Source organism: Eptatretus burgeri, chromosome 16 (assembly GCF_056783735.1).
Source record: "Eptatretus burgeri isolate ZD-2024b chromosome 16, Ebu_testis_v1, whole genome shotgun sequence".
Lineage (NCBI taxonomy): Eukaryota > Metazoa > Chordata > Myxini > Myxiniformes > Myxinidae > Eptatretus > Eptatretus burgeri.
Window position 1 is genome coordinate 11,357,598 of NC_140976.1, and position 12,796 is coordinate 11,370,393.

Genomic DNA, 12,796 nt, shown 5'->3' on the forward strand with positions numbered 1-12,796 from the left:
TTCGGTGACATCTTGGATGCTGCTGTCCTGTCTGTGTCTGTTTGTGGTGAGGATGTTGAGGTCGTGGATAGATTCACTTACCTTGGCAGTGATATTCATGTCTCCGCAGGTTGTGAGCCGGAGGTCAATAGACGTCTGGGTCGGGCCTGGGGAGTCATGGATTCACTGGATCATGGGGTGTGGCGCTGCCGGTACCTGTGCGGGAGGACGAAAGTCCGAGTCTTCAGGTCCTTGGTACTTCCAGTCTTGCTCTATGGGTGCGAGACTTGGACTTTGACCAAGGATCTGAGACGGACACTTAATTCCTTTGGTACCAGGTCTCTTCGGAGAATCCTTGGCTATCGCTGGTCGGATTTTGTGTCCAACGAGCGGTTGCTGAGAGAGACTCGGATGAGATTTGTTACCTGCATAGTCCGTGAGCGTCAGCTGCGGCTGTATGGACATGTGGCTCGTTTTCCTGACGCTGATCCTGCTCACCAGATTCTCTCAGCGAGGGAGTCTCATGAGTGGAGGAGGCCAGTGGGCCGACCACGTGCCTCATGGTTGCAGCAGGTTGACCATCATCTCAAGGAGATGGGGATGGGCCTGGCATCTGCCTGGGGGATGGCCAGACGGAGGCCCCTGGAGTACCGGCGGAAAGTGGACGCAGCGACGCGCTGTTCTGGCACATGCTCCCATACCTGACCTGACCTGACCTCGATTGAGGGAATGTTTTTTTTTGTGTGTTATTTTCATTTATCATACTAAAATAACGCAATGTGGTCGGTCTGTCTGACCTTGGTGCATTCGGTCGTTATTTATCCATTCTCAATCAAACTTGCCAGGGGGACTAAAGGTCCTACGACGAAGATTGTAGTGACTCTAATTTTCCGCTCTCTCCCATACCAGGAGTTTTTCCCACTTTTAACAAACACTGTATGAAGAGTGTATAGATAAGCTTATCGTGATGTTTCTCCATGGCCACTTCCAATAACAGAAGTAACAAGAACGGCATGCAGAACGCATACCTTCGCCAGGTTGAACATTTTACATTTTGCATCCAACTGATGGGCTGGATCTGCATCCAGACCTGAACGAAAATCTAATCGGCTTGTTCTTGTCACCGACTCGACTCATCCACCAAATTTTGTAATAACTATTCCATAATTTCTTGAGATATCATTTTTGGCCCTATCTCTCAATGGTGATTAATCACTTTAAAAATTCTAGTGTATTTTTGAGATATCCTGCTCACAGACATATAGACAGACGGTTGAAAACGTAATCTCCATCCACCTTCGGTGGCCGAGGTAGTTATACCGGAATAATGTCTGACCATTTGTGAATATCCACAAAGTATGTACTGTATGTAGACATACTACAGTATGTAAACATACTAAAGACGTACGCATTGTTGACTGTATACATGGGGAGGGGTGGACATGGGGATAATTTGACTTATTTATTTTTAACATGAGACAATTCTGAACAATCTGGTGTTTGCTTCAAACTGGCCTCGTTCTGTATTTTTCATGACGGATGAATGAACACAATAATGTGCACATTTGAGGCAAACATTTAGCAGCATGAAGTTCTGTTCATTTTGTCCATACTAACCTAACTTGTGAATGATTTATTGATATTTGGTGGTTGACTGTTTTGCATGCACTGCCATTTATGAATATGCACCCAACGGAGCCTGGATTTATTGACTTTGGACTCTTTCCGTGTTTTTATCATGCCAAATATGTTATTTTTCTTTTGTTGTATTAAATATATATATTTATTTATATCTACATCAGATAATGTACAACTCCAAACTGTTGAGTGGTGAAAGCACCGGCACCAAGTCCCATACAGCCCTTTGTGCGATACCGGTAGCAATAAGTGCCGCTTGCCATGTGGAACATTATCTCCCACTTTACCAAGCACAATCTAGTCATTAATTGTTTGTGGTTGGGCACAAAGATTATAATTAATGTTGTTCTCTGACCTGAGACTAATGTCATGACATCACCACCACAACGCACATACTGTCTGCGGCACCCGCAAGAGATATCTCACAGGGCTGAGATGATTTAATCACATTTTAGGTCACATTTATGCAAAAATATAGAAAATTCTAAAGGGTTCACAAACTTTTTTTGTGTGTGTGTGTACATACGTATGTACGTAGTGTGTGTGTGTGTGTGTGTGTGTGTGTGTGTGTGTGTGTGTGTGTGTGTGTGTATATATATATATATATATATATATATATATATACACACACACACACACACACACACACACACACACACACACACACACACACACACACACACACACACACACACACACACACAGTGGAAAATCGATATAACACTAAGCGTTATCGCGCTTGTACTGATATAACGCTCATAGACCTTGGACCCCAAAAAATACTACTATTTCATGTTTAAAGGCAAAAAACTGAGAAAATAGAGACAAAGTTAGTCCAAAATAGCGCTAAGTGGCAAAAAATTCAAACTGTCATCGCCCTGTGTTGAGTTGACATGTGGTGTGAAAATACTCAGGAGCTCTTATCTTCTCGCACCTTTCCCGTATAAATGGCGAAGCTGAGATGAACAAAATCAATTCAAATCAAATCATCATAGCATGCGTATCTTCTGTAACTCACTTGACCACTTCGTCATCAACCCCAACAATCCAAGATGGCGGAAGTACATGTCCACGTGTTTTGGCTCTGGTTTGTATGTAATATAAAATATTTTTCATTGCATCAGTATAGCGCTATATCATTTATAACACCCTAGTCGCTTTGGACCCCTCCAGTGAGCGTTATATCGATTTTCCACTGTATATATATATATATATATATATATATATATATATATATATATATATATATATATATATATATATATATATATATATATATATATATATATATATATATATATATATACACATCACACACACAAGCCTGATGTTGGCTTAATTGTGAGGGTGGTGGGCTTGGGATCCGAGGATTCTGAGTTCAAATCCCACTCACCTGTTGAATTAATTCCAGGTGGGGTTGACTCTGCCTGTCATCCTTCCGAGGTCGGCAAAATGAGTGCCAGCTTGCTGGTATCCTGTGTCGGAGTGGCGTCCCGTCCAAGATTGTGCCCAATAGCCAAGGAGACTGCTCAGGCAACACCAACGCTCTACACAGAGTATGGTCCCAATGGATGGATTGGATCGGGGGAGTGCTCGTCACACTCCACATGTTTATATGTATATATATATATATATATATATATATATATATATATATATGTATATATATATATATTTACTTTTTTAATGTATACATACATATTGTTGTGGTTACCAAATTCGCAAACCACCATTCAGGTCCCTTAGGTGAGGTATCTCGGTAAGTGCATGTGTAGTTAGGCCCAAACCCGTTGTCTAGTGGGAATACATGTCATTTATGCGAGCTGCGACTCTTCAGGATAGCCGTTTTTCTTTTGCTATCTTTATTTTGGACCAACCGCCATGATTACCACCACAACCACAACATCAAACCACCAACCACAACGCCGCTTCACCACAACCGCCACGACCTTCCCGTCACACCTCGCAACCGTAGCATCGCCACCGTTCTTGCCCCGCTGTGGGTACCGGTGTTGGACTCGTGCAGGGCGCGCGTCGAACAGCGTGTACAAAATCACGGATTTTGTGCTTCAAAAACGGATCAAAAACGACACACGCCCACTTTTTGCCGTCCAATCGGTGAGCGAGGGGCGATTTGGCCCCGCCTCCAGGACGATCGATATATGCAAATTTGTGGATCAAAAAGCCTTCACGCCCACTTTTTCTCGGGCCAATGGGGAGCGAGGTGAAAGGTCAAAGGGAGGGGGTCAAAGGCGAAGCTACGGGGGGATAAAAGGACCGTGTTCGTCAGTAGAAGAGAGTCGAGAGTCGAGAGTGGAGAGTCCGGAGAGTCGAGAGTGGAGAGTCGGAGAGTCCAGAGGCGGAGAGTAGGAGAGTCGGAAGCAGAGGGTCAAGACTTCGCGGGCGGTGGAGCTGCTCGTCGTGTGCGTTGGAGTCGGAACGGAGGGGACGAGCTGTGGAAAGGCGGCGACACCAGACGAGGGGGTGCTCGCGTCGTGCAGGGAGCTGCACCCGAGGGAGGCCGACAGCGCGACCTGGCCGAGGTGGAGACGCACACCAGGGATAATAAAGATCCTCTATACCCCGAGCATCAGCAACCCCCTCCTGTTTCCCCCCGCGCTGAGATAGTGCGACCAAGGGGGCCCCTTTCCCACCCCCTACCAGACACTGCCTGCGAGGCTCGCGGGGTTGGGGCGCCATCGCCGCTCCGCGTGTCATCACCAGACGGGTAGGCGCGACCCGGTCTCGGCCTCAGGCCCGCCTCATTCTTGGGGGTATTCTTTTCCTTGGTTTTGGGTATGTGTTGTCGGCGCCGTCTGTGAGGTAGAATTGTATAAGTGTTGCCGTGTGCTCGGTAGTCGGTATTAGCTCTGCATTGTGTTTTCACTTTTACATTTGCTTGTTGTGTAAATTGCATTGTGTCTTTTCTGTGTGCATTTGGTGGAATTGTATATGTGTGCTTCCCGTGTGCCGCGAATAAATGTGCTTTTGTGTTGAACTGTTTCCCGCTTCGCTTCGTCATTTCTCCCATTGAATCCTCATCTTGCTTCACGTAAAGGGTTGGTAGTGGGCTGAATACGCCCGATAATTAATCGAACCGTCGAGGTCGACGATAACACCGCTCGGTTATTCTGATAGTACGGAACGGGTCGCTTAAGTGGCCCGTGTCCGAAGTCGACCTGCGGCGAGGTGCGATCGCCCGGTCTACCCTCCGCGTGGGTACTTAGGTAGGTCGAATTTGGCGAGCAACCCTATCCCACGCGGGGGCTGATTGGCTCGATCGCGGTGAGACCGAAAGGTCCACCCGTGACTGGTTCCCGGCGTTAGTCCGAGAGGGTCACGACTGGATTGTCCGTCCGGTGGGCGACGTGCCGCGATTCGAGTTACGTGGCCGTCAGCACGCCGGCGGGCGCGAATACCGCAACAATATATTACACCAAACTCAGTGGCATGACATGATGGTTCGAGCATATTCACTCTGAGTCTGGGATGTCGATAGTTGAAACCAGACCATGGTCAAATCGTACCACACACTTCAAAAATGGTACATACTGTTTTCTTGCTTGATGCTCATTATTTATAAAGGATAGAGCACGGACAAACAACCATTGTGTAAGCTTAATGCACCTAATGGTCTCTTCCTGCATTGAAGTTCATTGCAAGAGAACTGTTGTTGTTCTTGGCTTTAATAATAATTAATTGCAGAACAGGCTCTTCTTCTTCTGGCTGTGTAGTATTATAATTTAGAGGAAATGTTCTCACATGTAAGGTTGGAAGGGCTCAGACTCGTACAGCAGGGTGAGTGTGCAAGAGCTAAATATTGTTTCTTTGTGACTACGACTGAAAATATAACTCGAGTTGTGAGTTTATCCACATGTTGCGTTTCATCTTTCATTATGTTCTTTTCAAGTTGACTTCTTGTGTTCCAGTTGTGAGAGCATTGGAGAATAGTGGCGTCGAAGTGGTCTCGATGGAGCTGCCAGAGTTGGAAGAGGCAATGGTTGCTCACACCTTATGCATCATTTCAGAGATGAGGAACTTCGTTGAACCGTTTTTGGCTTCCCATGGCACACTCATGGTGCGTTGTCTCTCTTATTTGCTTTTTTGGATTCCATATATATATATATATATATATATATATATATATATATATATATATATATATATATATATATATATATATATATATATATATATATATATATATATATATATGAGATATCCCTTATTGTCAGTTTTTCTGGCTGTCTGTCTGTGTGTGTGTGTGTGTGTGTATATGTGTGTCTGCAACGCGAGGCTCCACAGCACGAACCAGCAAACTAATTTCGATGAAACTTTGCCAAAAGGTGGAATATATACTGGGAATGTGCGCGTTTGAATTTCGTTGCCTAGCAACCACCCGTTGCTGTACAGCGGCCGAAAAACCTCGTACAGTATTTTCAATACTTGTCCTTCAGTTTTGAATGTAGAGAAACGAGACTTCGGAATTAAACACTTCGAGGTATTTAGGAAATTTTACTCGAGCCGATTTTTGATTGAGGTTTTATTTTTCAAATGGTAGTCCTTCAAAAATCGGGTGTCTATTTACCATCATTTAAGGTGTGTATACAGTGTTTGTAAGGAACTACACCGTCATTCCACCTTCGATCTCTCCTCTATCCAAACGTTATTGACCAAAGTGAAAAAGATCCAAAATAAATGGAATCACCGGCATTTCTGTCTTTGTGGATTTTTAATAATATGTTTATTTATTTACCGAAAACGATTCCCTACCCACACACCACCTCCAATTATTTATTTACCGAAAACGATTCCACGACCCACACTCCGCCTCCAATTATTTATTCATTTCCCGTAAACGATTCTCCACCCAAACACCACCTCCAATTATTTATTTATTTACCGAAAACGATTCTCCACCCACACCACCTTCAATTATTTATTTATTTATCGAAAACTATCAAGACCCACACACCACCTCTAATTATTTATTATTTAAAGTGGGTTTGGCTTATGAAAAATATTGTGTGGCTCAGGAGGTGTGGTCAAACAAGAGCATTGAGAGAAGTTTATCGGGTTTTCCGTGTGTGTGTGTGTGTGTGTGTGTGTGTGTGTGTGTGTGTGTGTGTGTGTGTGTGTGTGTGTGTGTGTGTGTGTGTGTGTGTGTGTGTGTGTGTGTGTGTGTGTGCGCGCGTGCGCAACGCGAGGCTCCACAGCACAAACCAGCAAACCGATTATTTTTCAATTGGTAGTCCTTCAAAAATAGGGTGTCTATTTACCGTCATTTTTTATGAGGAGTGCCAGTTGGCAAAATACGCAATAAGAAAAATCTTGCCAGGCAGAGGAACAATTGTATGTGAACCAATACGTCTTGGCAATGAATCTTCGTCGGTGGATCGGTCAGAATGAAAAACAAGAAAAGCTTCGATCCTAGCGAATCCCTCGTCGCCTACCGGCTTGTCTTGCTATTGTCTGCTGCTTATTCCATTTTGTTTTTGTGATTATGGTCACCAAGCTTTTTCTGTGCCAACAAAAACAATTTTTTTTTTCTGTGTCCCCAAAGTTTTGTTATCAATAATGCACAAGCAGCGGCTCAGACAGGGTTCATCAGACCCCGTCTCTCCTTGACGATTTTTCTTCAAGAAGATACATCTCTGGAAATTAAGTCCAGTATAATGTTGCTGCACAAGCAACACTATTATTTTAATTTTTTATGTTGCAGGATCTTATTAAGCTCCATTTTTCTATTTCTAGAATCCAGAGACGAAGAGTGTGATGGCACTTGCAAGTTCTCTGACTGCCTCTGACTTCATTCAGGTAAATCTCGTTTGAAAGAAAATTAGCAACACCATCCCATTGTGCTCGTGCAGTGCTCGACTTTTGAACAGGAATCCAGAATGATGAGAGTAACGCTTGAATTACTCGAATTATCTCATCATTTCATGACCTGTGTGGTGCAGGCCAAATCGATGTCCTTTGCTATTTTATTGTTGCACTTATTTTTTATTTATTTGTTTTACTGCCATGTATTTGCAACTACCCAAAACCAAGAGCTATATGTCAATGCCCTCATAACTTACTCATTATTTTCCCATCAAGACAAAAGCTACCCATTATTTTTAGCCGTGTCTCGCGTAGCGAATGCTGGCTCTAAGAGAGCTCTGCGTTCTTGTTCTTCTTCTTCTTCTTCTTGTTGTTGTTGTTGTTGTTGTTGTTGTTGTTGTTGTTGTTGTTGTTGTTGTTGTTCTTCTTCTTCTTCTTCTGGTGAAGACAAAACCTTAAGGACTCGGCTCTTTTATATACAGGATCCGGATCTCCTTACATACTAAACACCTGTACACATCCTCGCATTGAGGGTGCCTTTTGAAAGCGTCTATCATCAACTTTTAAATATATTCGGACATTTGCTTTAAAGTTTCGAAAAGTTCACGTTACTATTTAAAGATTATTCCATTTAATGTGTTGTAATTTCGTAAATACACGATTTTCTCGTCATGAACACGACCCTCCTTGACGGGTCTCGCTATTGGCTCCATCAAGGCACGTGACGAAATATCGGAAGTTGTTGTTATTGCCTTTAGTATGCGGCTCTTGGACACATTTGTCCTTGTTTTAATACGTACTTTTGCTATGTGGAGCTTTGCTTGTTGGAACGCACCACTTCAATCTGATTCCCTTGTGAGCTCAGCATGTATGCAAACTTTTAGCTTCACTCTAACCACTTGCGGTAAATATCTTCGGGCAGAGGGACAGCACGGGCATGGTCGAACAGGACGAGGAGAGAAGAGGAAGGTAGGAAATGTAACGGCCTTTAAAAGTTGGAGTATGATTAATGGGGATGGAAACGATCGCAGTTTGGGATGGACGATGGTCTGGAGTTGTGATTTAATGTACCAAAAATAAAGCCATGGAGTGAAGAGTAGATATTGATTCGACTGTGGAAGAACATTCCACAACTGGGATGGGAGGAATGAAGGAGTGGTGAGAAGCAAGCCGAAGTTTTGAGAGTTTCATAAGGAAAGAGTTACTGTTAGCATACGTGTAACTTGGAGGGACAGAGGGATGAAAGGACAAAGGCAGCAAGATTGAGTAAAAATGTTAGACAGGCCACTAACTTGCTTGCAATGAAATGGCAGCAAATCCTGTGCTTCTGATTAATTTGTGGGACATGCCGATGATGAGAGCTTTGTATTCTACAACATTCAGGAGAGGCTGGTGTGAGGTGAGGCAATAGCCTATTGGGAAGAGTCGTACTCTCTTGAGCATCGGCAGTCCCTTAAATCCTTTCCAAGTCAGCGGAGAGTGAAGCCGCTGCTGCTGTCCCACTGTACAATCGTACAGTTTAATGAGGATTGGTCTGCAAAGAGGGTTTCCAAACCAATGGGGAGGGGTCATGAATGAATAAGATGAACTGGACTGGGAGCAAAACGCTGCCTTGAGGCACTCCAGCCTCTATTGGAATAGATTGGAGGATTCAATTGAAAGCTTCATGTTGACTGTGAAAGTAGAGGTGTGCAAGCCAGTAGATGGTGGCCTTGTGTTTGGCAGGCAGAGCAGGGTATTGCTGCGTTGTATTCACAAGCAGTCTCAAGTCGTCCCGTCATTCTTGGCTCTTGACTCGACTACAAAATGTCTAATTGGTGCTTTACAGGCCCACCAGTTCTGAAACCTTTACCTGGCCGACCCCACAAGAAGGTGGGAATAATTTGTGTTGTAGTAGGAGTTGTGGTAATGATACACCATGAGATTTGAAGTCACCACACATTTAAGGATTGGAGGAAATAATGGGATTGATTAATATAAGAGGAGGGTCTCACTAGCTGGGGGATGGAAGTGGACAAAAAAAACGAGTGTTTGCAGCAAAATACAAACAGCTTCTCTGAGCAGAATTGGGGTGGATGCTCAGAGCTGCAAGTGTATGCAAGGTGAGATGAGAGAGCGTGTTGTAAGCAAGACTATGTTCTACGGACCTAAGACTTGTACATGTTGCTGCGTTTGAGCCTGGGGAGTCACTCCTGAAATCTGTCCGGATTCTTCCCGAAATCTTTGTTCTTTGTTTGGTAATTCCACGTAATAATGGACATGAAGCATAAAATTTGAAAACCTATTTTTCAAAAGGATTTCTGTTGGACGGTGTTTAATTAGGTCTGAATTTTCATAATTTATGCGATATTTACTCCGTGGATGATGTCACGTGATTTGGCGGCCATCTTGAAAGAACTGCCTCAATGTCTTCCAACGGTAAGTCATTCTGTCTGTTATCATTTTGTCGAAAATATGACTATTTAATGAATGTTTTAATCCGAAGTAGTATTCGCTGATGAATATTACTGATATAGGATCAGGCTGTAACAACTCATCAACATATTTGGTCCATTTCTCTCTGTGCCTGTAGATCAACGTCAACGAGGCATATGCAAGCAATGAGGCTTATACAAGCTGTTAGACAACCAAATGTTCGCTGATGTATGTAAGAGATTGTATAGATATCATAAAATGCGCCCTTGCATTGACTATCCAATATGTGATTGCATGGGTTACGTCCGTTACATTGCTGAGTTACGTCCGTTACAGTGAACTTTTCAAAATATTTTAACAAACAACAGACAGATCGTATCGTTGGAATATAGAAAGTATGCTACTAATGCTTGGTTTGCTTACTGTGAATGAAAGGTATACCACAAATTTGTTATTTCGCAGGATTTAAGAATTGTGCTATGGCCAGTTTTAGTTGTGTCCATTTCGATGTTACGTCCGTTACCCCTCTTAAATGTTGATTGTTGCTTTAGTAGTTGACTACACATTGGGGTTTGTACCAATATCAGAAAGCCATAGAGACTAATTACGATATGTAATAAAGAAACTCTCTGTAATATGGCCAACCTTTTCAAAATTTCAACATTAGTGATGCAATTTTTGTCTCAAGGTTACGTCCGTTACGCTGGAATTACCATGTTGCTTTCACACACTTTCAAATTTTTCACATTTCTCTTTATCCATTATAATTCTTGCTTTTTCTTTTCTTTTATCTCCCTTACTCCTTATTTCTCTTTCTTTCTCTATCTGTCTTAGAGAAGTGAGTTCTTGCAGAAATGTTTCTGCAAGAACTCACTTGGCTGCACCTGGATGGGTTTGAGGGTTGTGGAGTAGCGGCTGAAACCCGAATCATATCCAGGTTTCTCCTGATGACTCCATCTTTGCTTTTTACTTCTTCGGGTTCTTTCTAATGACTCCAATGCAGTATTTGGTCATCCATTTGATTCTGATTTTTACATGTGCATCAGGGTGCATTATATTGGCCTGAACTCCAATTACTGGAACGTTTCGTGTGATGCAGGCTAATCGGCAGCGCACGAGGAGCATGCGATTCATGCAGTCCGCGTTCCAGAAAGTGCACTGCATCCTTACACCAGGTATCACTCGTTGTGCCTCCCTGTGTAGAGTGATGACTGTCTCCCTCCTCACTCTGGCGTTGGTCCTATTTCAGTTCAGGCTAAACAATTGTTACAAGAAGTGATGGCAGTCTTTGCTTTTGTTCCCCAGGTACAGCTATAACAGCCCCAAAAATGCAGGAAAATGATCTTGTCTATGGTTTTCTTGATTTCAAGGTCCAAGGTCAAGCAATGAGGTACAGCCTGGTCACTGACTGAACATTATAATTAACCTGGATGTTGTCACAATAAAAATGGATTATCCTCGTGTTGTCGGCTAATTTGGTGGATAAAATATAGGCAGACAGGCCTTATCCCAACTTATGTTATTTTACATTACTTGTTGCCTTTGCAAAAATTGTTTTTGCAATCAAGAGATCCAAATCCCCTAAATCAGGAAGTCTGTAGGACTCCATATGTCAGGATGGCAAAGACACTCTGTATGTTAAATACAACACAAGTCCTCAAAAATAAATAAATAAACACAAGATACAAACTTAAACCAATGAGGTACTTACCAGTTATCTGTGGAGGATTTCACATCCGACAACGCTCATGACTCTCTTGGACAGCATCGCTGAGTTGTAAAACTGTCAGACCCAAAACAGTCTGTTTGTATTTCTCCTTCTGTTCAGATTTTTTTTTCATATTGATGAACCACACTTTGTTGGCAAGAGTTGCACTAGGTGGTTTGCTATTGCCTTCCCAGCGTTTTGTCCATACTCTACCGAATATGATTGTGTATGTTGATTGCTCCCATTCATGAATTTGATCAGTGAAATATTAAACGGTTTACAAAAGCACGCACACGCACACGCACACGCACACGCACACACACATGCACACACACACACACACATACACATACACATACACATACACATACACATACACACACGCTAGTGTTTGTGGTGATTGTGACAGCAAATCAATAGAGATGTTTTGTGTCGTTTGCCAACAACCGGTATTCAAAGAAAGATGTGGAGATGGTTTCACATGATAGTTTATAGTGACCATTGCAGAAGAAATTCTTCAGTCATCCTGTACATTTGAGTCGTTTAATTAACAAACAACTACATATGCGCATATGGAGGAATCTGTCGAAGAACAGTCTTGTTCCAGATCTCTGATCTCTGAAATCTCCAGATCTCTAACAGCACAGATCGCTGAGAATGTTGGTTCTTTATATAGTGTTCAGTGAGTCACAGCTCTGTCATTTTCAAACGCTGGCACCACAGTTTGTTAGGTCGATGTATTTCCAGGTGGAAATCATTTTCAGCTTTTGTGCAGCAATCAGCCTAATTTTGAAGGATTACTATATATATATATATATATATATGTATATGTGTATATATGTATATATATATATATGTATATGTGTATATATGTATATATATATATATATATATATATATATATATATATATATATATATATATATATATATATATATATATATATATATACATTTCAAGACGAGATGTGTAAAATCTCTCCCAGCACAGAATGACGTCAAAACTGAAATCCTTTGGGTACATTGATGGATCAAACACAATTTATGGTATGGAAGGGGAAAAGTTCAGTCTGCTTTTTAACAGACGAGGGAATTGTATATAATTTGAAGCAATCACAGTTTAATGAATACATCTGGACATTTCCTTTGACCAACATTCCAGTTGAGTTGTAATAACATTTTCCAATCCAGCTTGCTGGTACCTTTATATCTATCATTTCATAAAATCCCTTGG

The 12,796-nt window shown here is 42.3% G+C and overlaps 2 protein-coding genes across 7 annotated transcripts in view; one reads left to right on the forward strand and one right to left on the reverse strand.

Annotated features, from left to right (window-relative positions):
- Window positions 1-12,796, forward strand: part of LOC147010515 (uncharacterized) — a 77,110-nt gene that overhangs the window by 42,275 nt on the left and 22,039 nt on the right. For all 5 annotated transcript variants that reach the window (XM_085859431.1, XM_085859427.1, XM_085859430.1 and 2 more), the window contains exons 15-18: window positions 5,547-5,695; window positions 7,372-7,434; window positions 10,955-11,030; window positions 11,161-11,245. In XM_085859431.1, the coding sequence (XP_085715557.1) occupies window positions 5,547-5,695; window positions 7,372-7,434; window positions 10,955-11,030; window positions 11,161-11,245 (373 nt within the window). The remainder of the gene's footprint in view (window positions 1-5,546; window positions 5,696-7,371; window positions 7,435-10,954; window positions 11,031-11,160; window positions 11,246-12,796) is intronic.
- LOC147010516 (toll-like receptor 2 type-1) overlaps window positions 1-12,796 on the reverse strand; it is a 112,442-nt gene that overhangs the window by 7,053 nt on the left and 92,593 nt on the right. The gene's annotated exons all lie outside the window — the stretch shown is intronic.